This window comes from Tursiops truncatus, chromosome 21 (assembly GCF_011762595.2).
Source record: "Tursiops truncatus isolate mTurTru1 chromosome 21, mTurTru1.mat.Y, whole genome shotgun sequence".
NCBI lineage: Eukaryota > Metazoa > Chordata > Mammalia > Artiodactyla > Delphinidae > Tursiops > Tursiops truncatus.
Window position 1 is genome coordinate 9482971 of NC_047054.1, and position 20662 is coordinate 9503632.

The 20662-nt window shown below is 39.2% G+C and overlaps 1 protein-coding gene across 2 annotated transcripts in view; it reads left to right on the top strand.

Moving 5' to 3' along the window:
• CSMD1 (CUB and Sushi multiple domains 1) overlaps window positions 1–20662 on the top strand; it is a 1403311-nt gene that overhangs the window by 1220528 nt on the left and 162121 nt on the right. For both annotated transcript variants that reach the window (XM_033848938.2, XM_073798556.1), the window contains exons 33-36: window positions 3665–3868; window positions 4880–5004; window positions 5374–5470; window positions 12102–12206. In XM_033848938.2, coding sequence (XP_033704829.2) covers window positions 3665–3868; window positions 4880–5004; window positions 5374–5470; window positions 12102–12206 — 531 coding nt within the window. The remainder of the gene's footprint in view (window positions 1–3664; window positions 3869–4879; window positions 5005–5373; window positions 5471–12101; window positions 12207–20662) is intronic.

A 20662-nucleotide genomic window follows, 5' to 3' on the forward strand; every position in this document is an offset into this window, starting at 1 on the left:
ATAAAAGTGAAAAGAGGAAATCATTTATAGAAGGAATGTATTTTCCTTGCACTTAAGAATATGTCTCTAACATACTCAGTATTTCTCCTAACTTAAGAATATGTCTCTAACATACTCAGTATTTCTTCTAAAGTTCCAATATATCTCCTTATCTTGCTCTGTTCCTACAGTGAGTTTATGCAAAAATGGATGTCTTTTTATCAAAGCCAAATCCTTCAGATCTAAAGAACTAGAATCATGAATGCAATTTATAAATCACTCAGGAGTACCTGGGAAAGTTTTCAGAACATCTCAGAAGTTAAATTGAACATGGCCTTCTGAAAGATAGTAGTTTAGTGGAAGCCTAGAAATTATTTGAACTCTATTGTGTAAAAACGTTCTGAATAGTGCTTTCACATACCACGTACGACTCCATTCCTCCATAAGTTATTAAAGCTTAAAATTGCGCAGGGACTTTCTGACTTGCATGGCTATGGGCTGTGTAACCCTTGTTCACAGACAGTTCTGTTGTAAAGAGCTGTTCAGACTTTGGTGGAGAATGAGTGCAGGTGTCAGGTACAAAAAGCCGTAGTACGCGACCCAGGCAGCTCCTGACCCTCCGTGTCGCCCTGGTGAACAACACGGAGAAGGTGGTGGTGAGGATGTTGCTGCCCCTCTGATCTGGTGAAGAAATGGAAGTATAGAGGCTTTTTTTTACCAAGTATTGTAACTTTTATGTCTCTGCTGGGTTGTATTTGCTTGTTTGCTTTCCATGCTGCTTTGGAGTAGAAGGGTACATTGAAAAGTGAGGGAGGTAAGAGGGTGCATGAGGATACGTGGGTACCCAAGAAGGCTAATGGGGTGACCCTTCACACCACAGTGCGTGCTTCTGGAGTGAGAGTCCCTGTAATCATTCTAACAGTCACTCCTGGACACTGTAACATCTCCCTTGAATACCTAAGAGGAGTACAGTGCTTGCCTTTAAACATGAACGTGTTCAGAATGTTTTAGATTTCCTTTTACGCATCCAGGAGAAACCCCCCGTCCATCCCCACTCGCTAGCACCCTGGAACTCCCTGAATGTCCATGGTGGGGATTCCCATAGCTGCCCCTCCTCTTCCTAAGCTCTCGGACCAAGAGACTGGCAGAACCTGCCATCAGTAAATGTGGTTCTACAGGTTTTAATGCTCTTTGTCACTCCATAGGAAATATTCTACCCCTAATGTCAAGGTCTTCTAGGTCAATGCAAACATAAAAATCAAATAGTCCTCAGAAACCCGCCGTGTTGGAGACTCACCTACTATTTCTTAACAAGTTCAGCACCGTCTCTCCACACCCCCGGTGGGGGTCCCCTTTCCAACACTGTCCAGAGGAGCTGTCTCTAGGATGGTGAATAAAGTCGAGAATGTGAGTTTGGGTTCTCAGTGGGATGATAACGGTGATTTTACTGCTGCTCATGGCTATTGTGGTCATTGCAGTCTGGCCTACCAACTAGTGGCCGTCAAGGACCACCGCCGTGACACGTTGCCAGGGCTGGAGAAAAGCCCAGCATCCTCTTGGTACACGAAACCCAGTCTCATTAAAGTCCCCTTGATTCTATTCTGTGAAGTAGTTATGTTGCACTTAGCAACATTTTCTGGCCCAAAATACACACCTTTTAATACTAGAATCAACCTTGTTAACACTGGAATCGACACAAGAAGCAAGCTATGTGGCCACAGAGACCAACAAAGGCAGAGCAAGTACTCTTTTCTCCTTTCCTGCTTACTCTGAGGCACATCCTCATTTATGAAAACTGTCTACACTACCCTCTGCCTCTCTGCTCTGTCTGTGCACACGACTGAATGTGTCTGTGTTAAACTTGGTGGTTGACAATGTCTCATCAATATACTACTATTTGTAATTGCCTTACATTTATGCCTGCTATTTCCACAGATAGTCTATTTTTCTTGTGTGTTTCAGTGTAGAATTCAACCCGCCTTTTAGTTCCCTCAAAATAACTCACTCACACCAAAATTAGTAAGCCATGCAGGACTTACTGAATATTTCAAGGGGAAAATGGAGCTGTGCTTTTATATCAAACCTCCCCACTGTGCACAACTTACAAATTAGTAGAGGTCATGATTCATGTTAGTCTGGAGAGGGGAATTTCTGTTCTTTTCTGTGGCCTGCATAGTGTTCCCAATATTGCTTGTGATCACGAACAGGCAGTGACCTCGGAGACTGTGTGTGGTCAACAGGAGGACAGCCAGCTCTCAGGCCGGGCAGCAACCAGGTGTCGGTGTCAGAGCTGTTCGTTGTCTTTCTCCCAGCCTTCAGGCCAAATGATGTCCCCACCAGCTGGAATGTATTATTAAACTTTGTTCTTTGCTGTATAGTCTCTTTCTTTCATTTCCAAACGGACAGTTATAATATTAGATACGTTGGGGAAGTGTCAGCACTCCCTCCAGCCCCAAACTGCTCTCCCATCCCCACCTCCCACCTCGGAGAATCGCTGGTCCAATGGGAAGACCCCTGGGAATGAGGCCATCGGCTGGGTCTTATTACCAGCTCTGCTCTCAGACCGTGGCGCAAACTCCCATTCCCCTCTGTTCCCTCCCAAGTCTTTCTGTACAGAATGAATTGTTTAACTGTATGTTTTCTTATGGTATGTGGGGTTTGTTTTTATCATGGTAACATGAGATTTACCCTCTCAGGTTAAGTCCTTTAAATCATTGTTTAAAATGAACGGATTACATTGTTTAAAATTAGCAGTGCGCAATCCAGCACCATTAACTATAGGCTCAGCTTTGTATGGGAGATCTTTAGGACTTGGGCGTCTTACATGACACACTTTATACCTGTTTAACAGCAGCTCTGCACTTGCCGCTCCCCTAGCTCCGGGCAGCCACCGGCTGCTCTCTGCTTCTATAAGTTTGTCTCTCTTAATTGCTTCCTATGCATGAGACCATGCGGCATTTGTTCTTCTGTGACAGGCTTATTCCACTTAGCGTGTGGAATACGGGTCCATCCATGTTGTTGCAAATGGTAGGATTTCCTTCCTTTCTAAATGGCCGAATAATATTCCATTGTAGGTATGTACTGTATTATTTATCCATTGGTGGACATGGAGGTTGTTTCCATAGCTAGGCTATTGCAAGTAATGCTGTTATGTACATGGTGGTGCAGATATCTCTCCAGGATAGTGATTTCAGTTCCTTCAGATAAATACCCAGAAGTGGGATTGCTGGATCATATGGTAGTTCTATTTTTAATTTTGCTATTAAATCACCATGGCCATTTATAAATAATCCTTTATGTAAACAGCTTTTCGTACTAGAGTCTGAGGTCCTCGAGGATAAGTACAAGTTCTTAGTCATCTCATTATCCCTGGCGCAGTGATCTGGGTGCTTAATTAATTGTAAATGCATGAATATCGCTCAGTCCTCATAAAGCACTAATTCTCCATATGCCATGTTTTCCTCGTCAGAAATGGGAATACGAGGTGGTCCTCAGGGTTGACATGAAGATGTGTGTAGATGTGGAAGTGCTCCCTAAATCATCCCCTACAGAGACTGTGAAAGGCATTATTAATTTCCACATTAACATAAATTCTTTCTAGACTTACCTTAAATTCTATTTTCAAGGAAATATCATGGCTTCACGTTGCACATGCAGATGGTTGTGTTGTGTGTCTTGCCTCTAGCTGTTCCTCGGACCAGTGACACCCAGTGCAGCTCTGTTCCCGAGCCCAGATATGGGAGGAGAATTGGTTTGGAGTTTTCAGCAGGCTCCATCGTTCGCTTTGAGTGTAACCCAGGATACCTACTCCAGGGCTCCATGGCCATCCGCTGTCAGTCTGTGCCCAACGCTCTCGCTCAGTGGAATGACACAATCCCAAGCTGCGTAGGTAAGCCTGTGTCCCTAAGGTGGGATAACTTGCACGTGGTCCTCCATCTCGGGGTCACAGCAGCACTGAAGAGCTGCTCTTCAGTCCACATGAACTGATCCATGCTCCAGACCTATTTAAAGGGCAATTTATCAGAAATAATCGAGTAGCAGCCAAACCCTAAAAATTATTGTTTCATGGAACAACTCATCAGATTAACAAGCATGAAACATGTTTTCCTTCTCGATACTTATTAAGTATGTCATCTCAAGCCATGGGTATACAACATAATTTCATTTGGGGGAAAAATCACTACAGTGTTGATTTGTTATATTACTTGTGTAATGCTCTTTTAATAAATTGGTGCTGATGAAAGTCTGAAAAGTAATAGGTTAGCGCAGCCTGAATAACAATGCCATTGTTGGTTATAGTTTATTTGCTTCATTTTGTGTAAGAACCTCCAGTGCAATCATGATTTAGCACTTGAATTCATCTGTGCATTTTAAGCGTCTCTTCTCCTCTCTGGATTTGCTCATAAATCCCATTAATATCATTTTGAGTTGCGTGTCTGCATATAGAAAACTCTGCAGAGCTTCTTAAATTGTAGTAGATCAGTTACTCTAAACAGAATTCACTTCAGAGATGACATCGTTAGACAGTGCCTGAGACTTAGCAGCATAGCGGATACTAATCTATGGTATTGATCATTTAAAAGAGAACACACTAGATGGGAGGGAGACACAAGAGGGAGGAGATATGGGGATATATGTATATGTATAGCTGATGCACTTTGTTATAAAACAGAAACTAACACACCATTGTAAAGCAGTTATACTCCAGTAAAGATGTTAAAAAAAAAAAAAGAGAGAGAACAGACTAAATTTGACCTTGGCTAAAAATGCCATTTAAAGTACCATAGTCCATGTAAAATATCTCTTAATAGCTGATCACACAGTGAAAGAACACTAAGTACAACATTAACGTTGTTCTTCACTGTACTTTATTTTTACTAAATATGGGTTTGTCTTTTAGTCCCCTGCAGTGGCAATTTCACTCAGCGGAGAGGTACAATTTTATCCCCCGGCTACCCTGAACCATATGGTAACAACTTAAACTGTATATGGAAGATCATAGTTACAGAGGGATCAGGAATTCAGGTAAGTTCTCAAAGCCCAGAGTCTACTAATAAACAAAGCTGCTGTCCACGGGTTTTTCCTTTCTTTTTTTCCCCCTTTTTGTATTGGTTATTCTAAATACATAAACCATAACCTGTTTCTCTTTTCTTACCATTTCTACAAAGTGTTTGTAATCATATTTCTACATTTGAAATAAAAATGATAGACTTTTAGAATAAAATCTATCAGAAGTGCTATTTGTAGAAGTTTTTGGGTGTCACTTCCATGATCTCTTTTCTTTGGTTTCGCTTTTCTCTTACATGTATAGTTTTAATTTCATGAAAACCCTATTGGACTAGTCTAATTTATTAAGCAAAAAATAAATATTAAGTTACTATTATTGTTTGGTAGATTCAAGTCATCAGTTTTGCCACAGAGCAGAACTGGGACTCTCTTGAGATTTACGATGGCGGTGACGTGGCTGCACCGAGACTGGGAAGTTTTTCAGGTAAGATGGCGCCCATCCCCTTGTCTCCGTGAATCCGAATCGTCAAACACTGACAAACTGCAAGAGAACACTCAATGCTGACGTTTCTCCAGGAGGCTCTTCTATATACATAACACTTTCTCTAGTGTTGGGAGTCTCAGAACAAGAGCACCGGAACGCAGGTGTGAAGGAGAAAGCTTTGTCGTCCACGAGCAGGAGGGCTGATGTGAAGGCAGCGGGTCACTTTTGTCGGACCCCCGAGCTGGGAAGAAAGAGTGGGTTATTACCCTGTGGGCCCAACAGGGTGTCTCACTGAAGTTAATTGTGTGAGGGGGGTGGGGGGAATGAACTTTAGATTGGCTGATTTTCCTTTTCTCATATGCTTGTTGGACGTGTTTGGCACAATTGGGGACCACGTAAGGAGGTGGTGGAGCAAGGGGGTAGGGGCACAGATGGAAGGTTGGGGACACACGTGAGAACTGAGAACATGAGTAAACATATGGAGGATGTTGTGAACTGGCTTTCTCAGTGACTGAGAAGGGAGTGGGAAAATGGAAATGAGGAAGGCTGGCATAGAGCTGGTTGTGACGGATTTGAATTTGAGACATGGGTGTGAACTCATGGTCTTCATATGTGTAGCTGTAGACACAGAGGAAAATGAAAATGTAAGTGTGGATGCGGATGTGTGTGTGTGTACGTATTTCCTACCTCTGTCTTTTGAGAGGTGTAAAACAATTACCCCAGTAGCCATGAACCCACCTCATACCCAATTCTAGGTTTCTAGATGTCACTTTCCATACCATTCTCCCTTAAAGGAACTAGTGCTTCCTGGGGAGTTGCTGACTCCAAGGTTCTGATGGGAAAAGCACACATGATGAACCATTTCGTATAAAATAGAAATGTATGGATCCATACTGATGTAAATAGATACATGCGTGAACGAATGAGTGAAAGAGAAAGCCTTCCCTTGCAGAATCCAGACTAATCTAGAAGGAGATGGAATTAGAGAATCACCATTTGGCAACCATTAGGACAGTAAATGATTCACACTGGAACATCAGTGAATGCTAAAACTAGTGTGTGAGATTTTGGTGAGGAGCAGAGAGCCACAGCCTCAGTGCATCTCCCCACCTAGCCCTCATTCACCGCAAAGGACGAAAGAAGTAACTCAAGAGTCGAGAAGCCTGGCAGACACCACCTTCCTCAGGCAGTCATGTTAAGATCTCCAGTATCAGGACACCTGCGCATTGGTGAACTGATAAACCTGCTCTCAAAACAAACAAATGAACAAAAAAGTTTGATTTGGCTTAGAATTGCAGTTGCTGTGGTGCGTAAATACCCCCACCAGGGCTGATTTCAAACAACCAGCATGATGTCACTAAAAGCTGAGTTTGAGAGGAAGTGCCCTGAATTAGCCTCTGGAAGCGTCCCAAGGCACCTCACACCCCTGAGAGCCGGCAAATATGGTGACCTCTGAAGAATACAGCATCACATTTTGATATTCTTTCCAAAAATGCATCACCCTCTGAATCTAGTCAGAGAACGTCAGACATTCTCTTTGGAGGTTATGTTGCTAAAGAAAAATCATTTTATTAAATGCCTTCACCTTTTTTGGAGGACTGGTTTTGCAGTTTGGCTGCACTGAGACTTACGGCAGTGAAAACATCTGATTTATTACTGCACAGCAGCCCTGCATGTTTTGTTTTTTCTTTTGAAACTACTCACTCCCAATCTTTTGTAATGCCATTTTCTAAACTTATGTTCGAGTGTAGTCTCCGCTTAAATGAACATTGATATAATACTAAAATTGTGAGAACCCCCATGTAAACAACAACAAATCCTTTCAGGCATGCATTTGATTAACTTATAAAATGTTAAAGAAAAATATTTCACATGAGTAGTTTTTATTAAGTTTTATCATGGTATAATTTGTAAAAATAATTTTTTTGAATTATAATTTTCTAAAATAAAAATTGATTTTGAAAAATATTTTACACACAAAAAGTGGCTTGTGTCTTTCAAAAGTATCAAGTTCATGAAAGGGAAAGAAAGACTAAGAAACTATTCCAGACAAAAAAAAAAAAAAACTGAAGGGAAGTAATCATGGATGGAGTACTTTTGCTGGAAAACCCATTATTGGCAGATTGTCGAAATTCCAGTGATTTCTGTAGAATACATGGTACTGTTGCATCTGTGTTCGTTTTTTTTGTTTTTGTTTTTGGGTTTTTTTTAGAACTGCTCTGTTTGAAGAAATGCACAATGAGTTTTTACAAGAAGTGAGTCATCATGTCTACAATTTGCTCACAGAGGGTTTAGAATAAAATAATTTTACACACATATGTATTGTGGAAACATAGACATAGATATCATTATTATGTAATATATGGCCAGATAGTGGGTATATGGGAGTTTTCTGTACTATATTTGCAACTTTAAGCTAAAAATTATTTAAAATATTTTAAAAGGAGTCTTTTTTTAACTTTATATGGAAGAAATGACACATCAGCCGTGAAATCTGAATATGTTTTAAAATGTTTAAAATATGTTTTACACTTTTTTGTTCCTATGATACTTTCAAAATATTTACAAAGGAGAATCTGAACCCATTTTAAAAGTTAGTTGTTGACTGAAAACAAACAAGAATGGGTAGTTGTTAGAGGTACTTATTTCCGGAAAAATGATTGACTGACTTCTTGAATAAATTCAATTTTTTAATTTTCCTTTTCTGTCTGGATAGCCATGTGTATGTAGGACTCACACTGTAAGCCATTTAAAATCATTTTGGGAAGTAGACAGCTTATAAATTTTAAGTGGATAAGACAGCAAAATTCATACCAATTTGTAGCTGACAATTGGGATTGAGGGAAAGTAAATATCCATGTGCTGAGAGTGGAGTCTGCAGAGCTGTAATGCGATTTCTCAGCTTTCTGTGTGTGCGGTTCTGTCTAGGTCACAGTGAGACAATGCGATCAAAAGTATTCTGCCTGTGGCAATAGTTTTTAAAAAATCTCTCAGTTGCTGGGCTTCCCTGGTGGCGCAGTGGTTGAGAGTCCGCCTGCCGATGCAGGGGACACAGGTTCGTGCCCCTGTCCGGGAAGATGCCACATGCCGCGGAGCAGCTGGGCCCGTGAGCCATGGCCGCTGAGCCTGCGCGTCCAGAGCCTGTGCTCCACAACGGGAGAGGCCACAACAGTGAGAGGCCCGCATACCACAAAAAAAAAAAAAAAGAAAAAACTCTCAGTTGCATTTTGAACAGTGGGAATAAGCTTCTTCTGAGAGTCCCTTCTGAGCAGAGCCCTAAGCGGGAGCCCCCTGCAGGGGCACGCAGGACAGGACTCTCTGTGGCTGCAGCAGGTGCCGGCCGCCTAGCATCCTCCCAGCACCCCCAGCACGCCTCATATGCCACCTGGGGCATTGAGATCCAGCATCTTTTGTAGGAAAACAAATGTACACAGAAGTACAGAAGTACAAACAGGACTGTCGTTCATGAATTTACTTGCTGCAATTAACAAGAACATTTAGAGGGGACGTGATAATCCACAAAGCACTTTCACACACACAGCACATGTATGACTCACATATAAGGGATGTACTGTTATCTTTATTTTACAGAATTAGAACATATTCAAATGCTTTCAGTGACAACTGATTTGTGTCAGAGTCAGGAGTGGAAGCAGTTTTTCTGATTCCACTGTAACACAGTTAGGGAAGATAAACAAAAAGTCAAAAGTGTGTGTTGAGTACCTGTGTGTGGAAATGACTTGACGGGGGGCTGGAGGCTATTAAATACACTGATTATCTGAAGTTACAGGTAAAACCAGGCAGAAAGTAGTACAGGTGCTATAATTAAAACTTACCTAGTTAGATAACATTGTTCTTTCTGCAGACATTATCCAAATATACAGAAATAATACATGAGTGAGAGGACAGCAAACGTCATACAATTTGAAAAAAAATGGGTTAAAACTGGAGTTTTGGGTCGATGTCTCCTTCTTGTCTTGAGGTCACCCCACTTTGCAACATTCCCCTATCTGCACTCCATTAGCTATTAATTAGTTTCAAGGAATAATCTCTCTTTATATGTGTCTGCTGACCTGCAGGAATAGGCTTATGTTTCCCCCTCCATGACTGTGCAATTAAAAAAGTCTATGTATGTATGTATGTATCTATCTATCTTCATGCATCAAACCAAGGTCAGATAACAAAGGGGTTAAATCTGAAGACATTTTCTTTTTTTTTTTTTTTTTGCGGTACGCGGGCCTCTCACTGTTGTGGCCTCTCCCACTACGGAGCACAGGCTCCGGATGCGCAGGCTCAGCGGCCATGGCTCACGGGCCCAGCCGCTCCGCGGCATGTGGGATCTTCCCGGACCGGGGCACGAACCCGTGTCCCCTGCATCGGCAGGCGGACTCTCAACCACTGCGCCACCAGGGAAGCCCTGAAGATATTTTCTAAATGTTTATCATTCAGCAAACACTTAGTTTGAGAAGAGTGGAGATTTTTGAATGAGTAGGAATAAGAAAGGCAAAATGGATAGAGGAGAGGGAAAGAGCATCCCAGACTACGATTATGGGAACACCTTGAACAGGAAAATGAATTGTGAAATAGAGTAGTGAGAAGCAGCTAGAAATGCAGGTAGTAGTTAGATCAGGCAGGGTCTTTAGGTCAAATCAAGGAGGCTGAAATTTTATCCTAAGATGACCAGGAATCTAGGAGAACTGTAACATGACATAATCATGTGTGCATCTTAAAAAGAGCTTTCAGACTCCTGAGTGGAGAATGAATTGGATTGAGACAACAGTAGGTTCAGGAAACAAGTGAGGAGTGTGGTACTATCCCCTCATCCTGGTTAATAGCACTGGTGGCTTGTGCTGGGATGATGGTGGTCAAGATGGAGGGATGGAGTGAGTGAAACCAAGAAGGATGGAGGAGGCTGGCTCGTTAGGGTCTGACAGCTGCCTGTAGGGCAGCACAGGTCACGGAGAGGGAGGGGGCCTCTGATGGGAGGACTTCAGCGGGTGTTAACAGTGTGGACGGACGTGGGGACACAGGAGGTCACCCAGGCTCTGCAGGGATGATTATGAGTTGAGTTGTGTTCACATCATCTTCCAAGAGCCTTTGACAACCAAGTGATGGGACGGATGGCTGGAGTCCTTACCTGGAGTCATTGGTTTAATTACAGCTGTCGGAGGATGTTAGAATCATTTAAGCAGAGAGTGAAGGGTGACAAAGGATATTAACCTTGCAGCATTCTTCATCTGTCTTGGATAATTATCAGTTTATTTCCTTGTTTTGTTATTTAAAGTTATATTTCTTTCTTTATACATTAGCATCATCTTCATCTAGTAATTTGCCTGCACCATGATGAGTTTTACGTGATGGGTATTTCCTTCACATATAGGAAGTGTGTACTTATTCAGAGAATGATTTGAATACAGTAGAATATCAAGCATGTACCCTTTTGGTAAAAAGGGATTTAAGCTGGCTGTTGTTTTCCCATATTACAATACATTCCGCCCACGTGTTTTACACTTCTGGCTGATGAACACATGCTTTTCCTCGGCACCTTGGGTACCCTGGCTTTTTTGTCACCCTGGTCCTCAGCATCACTAAATCTCCTGATTTGTCAGCTGCTATCAGGTAGGTTAGAACATTTTAATTAAACGAGGCATTATGTAAAATAAACCTGTATTTTCCTTTCCATGTGTGTTTCATTGAAATCATTTGCAGATCTCAGAAAGAAGATTATTCAGTACGAGTCACACAGGGATAGAGAAGAGAATATATAGTCAAAAGCAACCTCTTCTGGATAATATATTGCATCAGATCTACAGTCTAACTGCTTCCCCAACCTCCATATGACTTGCGTGTTGAGACTTTGTCCCCTCTTTGTTCGTGACAAGTAAAAAAAAAAAAAGCAAATGGTTATGTTGATAAAAGAAAACAATGTGAAGAGTCAAATGAATGGTGAAGCATAAAAATTTGTGTGTTTTCACTGATATGATAAAGAGATGTCACATCTGCCTGAGGAGGGCAGAGAAAATGTGGAATTTCTTACTGGACCTGGAAGAAGAGAGTGGCTAAAAGTATAACCATCAAAGCCAATACTTGGGTTAAATATGTGGCGATCAGACAAGTTAAAGGGATCTGTAAACCTAAACAAATATCCTCAGTGACTTTTTTTGAAGTATAGTTGACTTACAATATTGTGTTAGTTTCAGGTGTGCAGCAAAGTGATTCTGTTAAATATGTATATATTTTCAGATGATTTTTCATTATAATCTGAAAATTATAAGTTATTACAAGTTAATGAATATACTCCCTGTGCTCTACAGTAAATCCTTGTGTTTATCTATTTTATATACAGCGGTGTGCATCTACTAATCCCAAACTCTTAATTTATCCCTCCCTCCCTCCCTCCCTCCCTCTCCCCTTAGGTAACCATGAGTTTGTTTTCTATGCCTCTGAGTCTATTTCTGTTTTGTAAATAGATTCATTTGTATTATATTTTAGATTTCACATATAAGTGATATCCTATAACATTTGTTTTTCTCTAACATATATCACTTAGTATGATATTCTTACTGATTTTATAATGCGAAGAGTGAACGCATGAGTGATGTTACAGCTCAACCTGCATCACTTCTCACAGGTACCACCGTGCCCGCACTGCTCAACAGCACATCCAATCAGCTCTACCTGCATTTCCAGTCGGATATCAGCGTGGCAGCTGCTGGCTTCCACCTGGAATACAAAAGTAAGGTCACCTGTTTCTGCATCTGGCTTTCACTGGGATATTGAGTAATTTTCTTAAAGGGAAAATAGATCCCTGCCCTTATTACACAGTGAAATTTTATTCTAAAACTATGTTTGGAAGTTCCATGAACTTGGGTGTTACAAAACCGATCTCTATGAACTTTGTTGTTATTATGTTATATAATTTTGTGACAATTATAATATTTATAATACAGAAATTTATAATATAATTTATAATATATATTTATAATATAATATATAATTATAATATATTCTTATATTGAACTATATTTTTATTATATTATATATTATAATTATATTATGAAAGACAATAGGGAAATGAAGAATTTAGCATCTGGAATAATTAGATAAAACATCGACTATGCTTTCAGGTTGGTTGTGTTAAAGAAAAGTACAAAATAACCATTTGTAATATTACTAGTTTTCTTGTGAGTGATAGCAAATATTCATGTAAGTTTCCAAAAATGTAGAAAGTCATAATTTCCAAATAGATTATGGTCATAAGCCTTTTCTATTTCTAGTCTTAGAGGCTGGTAGAATCAGACTAGCAAAGAGCAGCCACTTTAGTGCCTGCCTTGGTGTATTATTCATTTTAATTGGAAGAAGGTAATGCAAAGTAGATGCTAACCTTTTAAAAATGGATGTGAGACTGAGTTAATAGTCTGATAAATGGGATGACAAAGGTCAAATTCACAAATCTTCTTTGGCGTTTGATTATGCAGGTAAACCTTGTAAAAGTGAAATAAGAATTTCCAATGAGAGCAAAGTTTATTTTAGGACATGTTTTCAAGCACTAAAAATGCTTAATGTTGATATTCATCTCCTTTAATAAGCAGTTGCAAATAAGCAAATACATGGATAAGCTTTAATAAGTGATCCTTTGAATTGAAATAAACAGTTTGCTGGGATGTAAATGCATGCATGTTTTGGAAAGGCCAGGTTTCCAGCTGATGATAAATATTCTGAACCAGACACAAACCACAGGGCTGTTTCGCATTCCAGTTAAATTCCCCTACTTATTACAGGCATTTGTATGCAAGTTTATTCCAATTTATTTGAATAGGACTACTTTAGTGACAGCGTAAAATGATACTATGGATGCTATTTATGTAGGATATGTCTGGAAAAATCTGCTACTTTGATACATTTTGTGAACATCTGTAGATACGAAACTGTAAACCTTATTTATGATCGTGTTAATAAATTCACTAATATTTTTAGCAGTGTTAGAATTGATGAATGTGCTTATTTCTTCCTCTCAAAGTTATCTTGTGGCTTCTGGCTCTTCACTCACTCCTTATAGAAAGAGGTGCTAGTAAAATAATTAGTCTACAATTACTGTGTACGATTATCTGTGTACTCACACAGACTTCAGCTCCAACAATATAGTAATTACCTACATTTCACTTTATTCTCAGCTGATAAAATTCATTAAAAGAGAGACGAACATATTTCTTACTGAAATTAATCTTGTTCAAGAATCTTAAGGCCTTGTTTCATTACTTAATGTATTTATTTTTTACTTGGCCACACGGAATGCTGCGTTTTCATTTGTGATTTTCTTTTCTGAGTGGTTGTTTTCGGACGCTGACAGCATTCTGAGGGTCATGGCATTACCTTCCATGTACTTAGAGGCAGTCATTTCTCTGTTCTAATTCTTTGTGTCCGTTTAAAATTTGGATTATAAAAAATGTTGGTAGAATTAATCTTATTAAGGTGAACACTAAACAGCAGGAGGACTGTTGAAGTAAGTTTTCAAAAGATTATGTAATATTCTTAATCTGTTAACATATTTTTGCATCAAGCTTAAAATGTGTATTGCCAGTCCACATGTCTCTAAATTCAGACTTTTTGCTACAATATATATCCAGGTAATAATAGTAAAAACAACAACAAGCACATGTTTATGCCTGGTCCTGCCCTAAATGTGTTATGGGTGCTTACTCTTTTGTCCTCAAAAAACACCATTTTTGAGGTATGCTCAGTTTTTAAAGGAGAAGGAACAGAACCTAGCATGTGTTCAGCCTGCCCAGGTCAGAGTCAGGCTGCTAACGACTTACAGAATGAACACAGGTAGACGTAGATGTGTTTCATCACAAATGCAGTTTACTGAGCACCTGTCCAAATATCCCAACTGTCCAATCAGAAAGAGCACACAGACTGCCCTTCTTTACAGGTGGTGACACCACCTGTCACTAGTAGCTGAATGGCATGTGGAAGATAAAGAAGCTTGGGAGTCAGTCTTGGAGATCCAGTTCTAGATCCAGCTCTGGCCCTAAAACCTGCGCTGTATGGCAAGTCCACGCCTGCTTCCATCTGAGGAGTCTGAGTTTTCGCATATGGAGGTGAAGGCTAGGCCCTGTTAATTGTAACGGTCCATAATTCCAAACGAGCACTGATAGGAACTTCTCAAACAAAAAACAAACACTTTATCTGAAGGGATGAGTTGTAAAATATTAATGATAGCGAAAGTGATTCCCAGGAGGTCCGGTGTGGTATGTGTGATCTAAATTCTCTGTGATCTTATACGATCCAGCTAAAAGGTCAAAAGACCAGCATCTTTGAATGCTTCATACAAGCCTGTAGCCATCTAGCCAGCTTTTATATTATTTGACTTGACTGGAAATTTGAGTTAGGCAGCAGAAGGATACAAGCTTCACGCTTGCTCTGAGCTCCGAGCTGAAGAAAAAGAACCAAACGGAAACTTTAAATTTCTGGGAACTTTAAATTATAGATATGGGAACAATGATGATGTTGGTTTATATTGGAAAATACAAAATCTGACCTTGAGGTGTATAGCATGGAACCTGCTCCTGGGGAACAATATGGCAGTAACTGTTCTTGGATTCAACATGAAACAATATATACAGTCTTGCCTCAGTATCCGTGGGGCATTGGCTCCAGGAGCCACCCCCCCCGCCACCGTCTCCCCTCATGGATACCAGAATCCACAGGTTCTCTGGTCCCTTAAATGAAATGCTGTCGCATTTACACCTAACCTATGCACATTCTCTCATATACTTTAAATCATCTCTGGATTACTTATAATAACTAATATGATGAAAATGCTACATAAATAGTTGTAAATAGAAAGGAAATACTATGTAAATTGTTGCCAACCCACGTCAAATTCAAGTTTTGCTTTTTGGAACTTTCTGGAATGTGTTTGTTCAAAAATTTTTGAACCATGGTTGGTTGAATCAACAGATTCAGAACCCATGGTTACAGAGGCCAATTGTATATGTAAATATTTATAAACAAGTTTATTTCAGTGGAATTTGGTGGGAGGAGGACAAATAAGAGTAAACACATGAGCCCTGTTGGAGTGTTTGTACTGATCCTATTTGTATCTTGTTGATTTTTTCCCTCTTTTCCTGACAGCTTTTGGTTTAACTGAGTCTTTTTATTGCTCCAATTTATCTCCACTATGGACTTACTAGATAAACTCTTAAAAATGTTAATGGTGTCCCTAGACAAGTTTAAAATATGCATCTTTAATATAACACAGCTTACCTGCAAATAATATTATGTCACTTAATAGGTACTGAAACTTACAAGCATGTACTTCTAATTTCCTCTTTCCATCCTTTATGTTAGTATTGTCTTACATATTATTTTTACATGTTATAAAGCCCACAAAATATTTTTACTGTTTTTGCTTTAGATATTGATCTTTCAGAGTGGATAAAAATAAGAAAACTAAATATTTTATATTTACCTGTTTTTAGCATCTTTGGAGCTCTTTATTTCTTTGGGTGAATCCAAGTTTCTGTCTAAAATTTTTCTGTCTGAAGAACTCCTTTTGACTCTTCTTCTAGTGCAGGTCTGCAGACAAAGAATTCTCCCAGATTTTGTTTTTCTGAAAGTCATCATTTTACCTTCGTTTTTGAAAGATATTTTGGCTGGGTGTAGAAATCTGGGTTGAAAGTTCTTTTCAGTATGTTAAAAATGCCACTTCATTGTCTTCTTATTTCATAGTTTGTGATGAAAAGTAAGCTGTATTTCTTAATGGCTATGCATTTGTCCCTGTTCTCTGGCTTCCTTTAAGAATTTTTCTTTATTTTCATCAGGTAGACTATAGTATGTCTAGATGGATTTGTGTGTGTGTGTGTGTGTGTGTGTGTGTGTGTGTGTGTGTGCGTGCACACGCATGCGCTTGATATTCATCCTGTTTAGGGTAAACTTATATTCTTGGATCTAAGGTTTGATGTCTTTTATTATTTATGAAAAATTGTTGACCATTATCATTACAAATATTTCTTTTCCCCAATTCTCTTTTCCTGTTTCTTTTGGGACTCTAATTACATGTGTGTTAGGCCTGTTGATATTGTATCACAGTTCTTGTTCCTCAGTTCTGTTTTGTTCACACTTTCTCTTTGTGTTCCAGTTTATGTAGTTGCTGTTAACCTATGATTCTCTGAATCTTTCCTCAGCTGTGTTAAGTCTGCTAATGAGCCTATTGAGATAATTCTTCATCTCTGATATTGTGTTTTGCCCCTTGAATTTCCACTTCTTTCTTTCTGTTTTTGTTTTCTTTTTGCGGTATGCGGGCCTCTCACTGTCGTGGCCTCTCCCGTTGCGGAGCACAGGCTCCGGACGCGCAGGCTCAGCGGCCATGGCTCATGGGCCCAGCTGCTCCGCAGCATGCGGGATCCTCCCGGACCAGGGCACGAACCCGTGTCCCCTGCATCGGCAGGCGGACTCTCAACCACTGCACCACCAGGGAAGCCCTCCACTTATTTCTTATAATTATTGTCTCTCATCAATAATTACTCCATCTCTTCATGCATGCTATCTTTTCCACTAGATCTTTTAACATATTTTTTATATTTAATATCCCTGTCTTATATTTCCACTATATGAGTATGCAGAGTCTGGTTACTTACTTCATCTCTAGGCAAAGGGTTGTTATTTCTTGAATATTTTATTAAAGGTGGACACCACGAGTAGAACCATAGAGATTGTGGTTAATATTTGTGCCTGGGAATGGGCACCACTTTTGTTAGCCTGTTGAGTCAGGAGGTACACTGGATTTGAGTTCCGTTGTCGCTATGGTTACTTTCAGAGCATCAAATTCCTCAGTGGTGAGCTGGCACTGCCAAGTGCCTAATTGGGGGCTTTTTCTCAGCATCGTTACTCCACTCTGAGCTGTCAGTCCTCCCTAAACACCTTTTCAAAAGAGGTGGCATCTGCCCCAGTAGTAGATGCTGTTGCTTGTCGCTCAATGTTAAGCTTACACTGGAGTCAGAGTTGCTCTGTGATTCTCTTCCAGCCTAAGTCAAACCTTGAGAGTCTGCACAGAGTGGGGTGGGGTGTTCTCAGCATTCTTGACCCCCTCCCAAGGTCGTCAGGGTCTACCTGTAGTTGGCCTTTGAGGAGCGTTTGCCGAGTGTCCCCTAGGGCTAGAAGACCATGGTCTTGGTGCTGATGTAGCGTCTTAAGCTCATACTGGCTTTCCTGCCACACCCCACATGTAGACTTTCTTTTTCCGTACACCTTTCTCCAAGCTGCAGTGCCCCTTTCCCTGTGCCCTGGAGGGAACAGGTTTTGCTGCTCCTCTCCCAGTGGCTTAACACTTTAGTTTCCTAAAAGTGAAAGGGTTCGGGAAGTGCGTCGGGTGTCATGCCCCTCTCCACAGAAACATTGATATTTGGTGGTGGTAAGGGAGAGGCTCACTCCAGGCTCCTACCATGCCCCCAGTATCTCTCTTAATTAGTCAATGGAGGCATGTGGAAGGAAGGACAGACTCCCTTCTGTCTGGGGCCCTGAGCTACTGGAGACCCATGCTCAGGTACTGGCCACTTGCTAAAACGTTAGCTGATGTGTCATTGCCTATGTGTGAGTTGGTCCTTTCTCTCCTGTGATCTGTCACAGTGACAGTTTGTGTGTCCTCCCTCTCCTTGAAGGCACTAATCCTTTGGAACTGATGTCACCTGGGTACCTGAAACCTCAGCTCCCTGATGAGTTCAAGAAAGGTTATGATTTTATAGTTCAGACTTTTCTCATTGTTAAAGTGGGAGTGAGGTTATATTTTACACATTTCTATATCCCAAGTAGAAGTGGAAGTCTTTTTATGGGTTTTAAAATTGCTCTAGTTCAAGGCTAGATGAATACTAAAATTATTTATTTAGATTAACCATAGAGAAACTTTTCTTGAATGTCCAGTTTTTAAACAAAATTATCTATCCAACTATCTATAACTATTATCTACCTATCTAGTACGCGTAACTTTAAAGTAGTGACATAGGTTTCTTCATAACTGTGAACAAATTCAGAGATATTTACAGATAAATTATATAGAATTAAATGTAATATATATTTACATTACAAATACATTATTAGCAGAATAAACCCATCTAGTTGAGACAATCTTCCTTTAGAGGTTGCTTGAAATAGAAACTATTTATCTCGATTTTTACACACAGCAGTGCTTGTTTAATAGTCACACTTTACATGACTAAAACCTTCTTTATTAAATTAGACTGGTACTGTGCCTGAGCTTACACATAGTTCTGTCTTGCTATGTTGGAAGATACTTAATTTCTGGGTCTGCAGGGAACCATGTAAGACCTAATCGAATGACATCTATGCCAGATTAATGTCATAAACCCAATGAGTGTGTTTGACCTCAAGTGAAAGGCTTCTGCAATTATTCAAACCTATTTAATGCTGATATATGGCACTGAGTCCAAACAGCACCAACATAATTCTATATATGAAAGTTTTTTTTATTTCACTGTCTTTTTCGAGACCTTTTTCCTCTCACACTCACTACTGGGAAACCCATTGGAGTTAACAAAATATTTCTAGAGTCTATGAGATATGACATTTGACCCCTGGAAGGCAAGTGAAATAGAGAAGCTACTGTGCAGTGTGAATTTTAGATGTCCTACAAAGCAGAAAGTTAGCTTTCTACTCTAAACAGTAGCTCAGCAGAGGACATGGTCTGATGTGGAAGCCATTCTCCCATGTCTAATACTCTGGCCCTTTGATACAGAACATTATACAGATGGGTCAGAGCCTGGAACATGTAAGCTATGGCCATGACAGCCTCGTGTAAGAGAGAGAAAGAGACAATAATTTTTTTTTTATAAAAAGACAATAATATTGCAGTAACACATTTACAATATATTTATTCTGAAAAAGAGGAGTTTGAATTAGTGATTTGTAGTTATTATGAAAAAACAAAAATTTCAGAGAAAAGTAAATATAGTAACTCTTTCATTGTTTGAAATGAATGCTTATCCTTTACAAGGTAGAGTCAAATGGAGATTTTTTTCACATTTTAGCATGCTTGCAAGTTCGGTGTATTAATTGTCGTTAGTTAAAATGATTATTATAAAATAAATATAAAGTATTTTACTATTATCAGACTTAAATTTTTTCTCAAATATTATTTGACCTAGAGCTGACTGTAATATAGTAGTAGTATTTCAAGTACAAGTTCAAAACTTATTATACGTGATTAAGTCCTTCTCATATGTATTTAATTTGTAGTTATGTATATAATGAAAAATAATATTATATAGCATGAATTTTATAAGATCTCACTCAAACGATAAATACTCAGGTGAATAAGAAATAGATTAGAAAAAGAGATAACCTGTCCGTTCTTCAAGTATTTGGTGCAACTTAAAAATAAGTATACAACAAAGAAATTATTAAAATAAAGAAAATTTTAAAAGGCAACTAAAGAGAAAGATATAAATAAACTAGCCCCCTATATTAAAATAATTGGTATTGCTAAGCACTAAATTTAGCTTTAAATTTCTGGCAATAAAAGCGAAAAAAGGAAATGGAATTTATTTAATTATCTTTAGAAAAAAGAAAATGCAGTAATTAAAAGAGATAAGTTCCTTGCTTGTCTGTATTCTAAAAAGTACTTATAATTTAAAATTGAAGTTGTATTCAAAAAAGGTTTTCTAGAAAATTCAGAAGTGAACCTTATATGACAATCATGTGTCAGTTTTTGATATAATGGTGAGAACAGAGTATAGTGAACTGCATTAATTCCTGCAGGGGTCTGAGCTGATGGTCAACAGAATATTATCACTATAAAGCTATGTTTATTATGGATGTGCTTTTAAAATACTTGCATTCTGTTTGTTTTCAGTGATCAAATAAGTACTACATTTCATTTCCTTTGTGGACTCATTTCAAAACAGGCACTCAGAAGGAAGTACGTAATGAGGATTAAAATTCTGGAAAATGCCTTAAGTTTTTGAAATGAAGAGTACTACACATTTTTAGTGAGATGTTATCATAGTTGAATACTGACAGCTTGAAATAGCCTTCTACAATTACAGTAATCCTTATAAATGCATGCGAATTATTAATGCATGTTTTAATGACACTTTAATACTATATTAATAATACTAATAAGGTTTCTCAACTTGAATGGCGGGCATGAGTAAAACTCACAGGAAGTGAAAGGTT